Raw genomic sequence first — 274 nt, forward strand, 5'->3', positions numbered from 1 at the left:
ATGGCGTTGGGTGTTTCTCTAACGAACGAACTCGACGTCTCTAGGGTTTAGGGTTTAGGGTTTAGGGTTTGTGTTTCAGTTTGATGGCGTTGGGTGTTTCTAGGGTTTAGGGTTTAGGGTTTAGGGTTTAGGGTTTAGGGTTTAGGGTTTGTGTTTCAGCTTGATGGCGTTGGGTGTTTCTCTAACGAACGAACTCGACGTCTCTCAGGCTCTTCTTTATTTGCGTACTTGGCTCTCAAACCACGATGATTTCCAGCATCTCCCTGGCCTCTCT

At 47.1% G+C, this 274-nt stretch overlaps 1 protein-coding gene across 1 annotated transcript in view; it reads left to right on the top strand.

Annotated features, from left to right (window-relative positions):
• Nucleotides 1-274, top strand: part of EMH_0007670 (TPR domain-containing protein, putative) — a gene marked incomplete at both ends in the record, with an annotated part of 4,926 nt that overhangs the window by 4,480 nt on the left and 172 nt on the right. Inside the window, 1 exon segment of the mRNA XM_013498100.1 lies at nucleotides 80-104. Coding sequence (XP_013353554.1) covers nucleotides 80-104 — 25 coding nt within the window.

Source organism: Eimeria mitis, genomic scaffold (assembly GCF_000499745.2).
Source record: "Eimeria mitis Houghton genomic scaffold, Emh_scaff318, whole genome shotgun sequence".
Classification (NCBI taxonomy): domain Eukaryota; phylum Apicomplexa; class Conoidasida; order Eucoccidiorida; family Eimeriidae; genus Eimeria; species Eimeria mitis.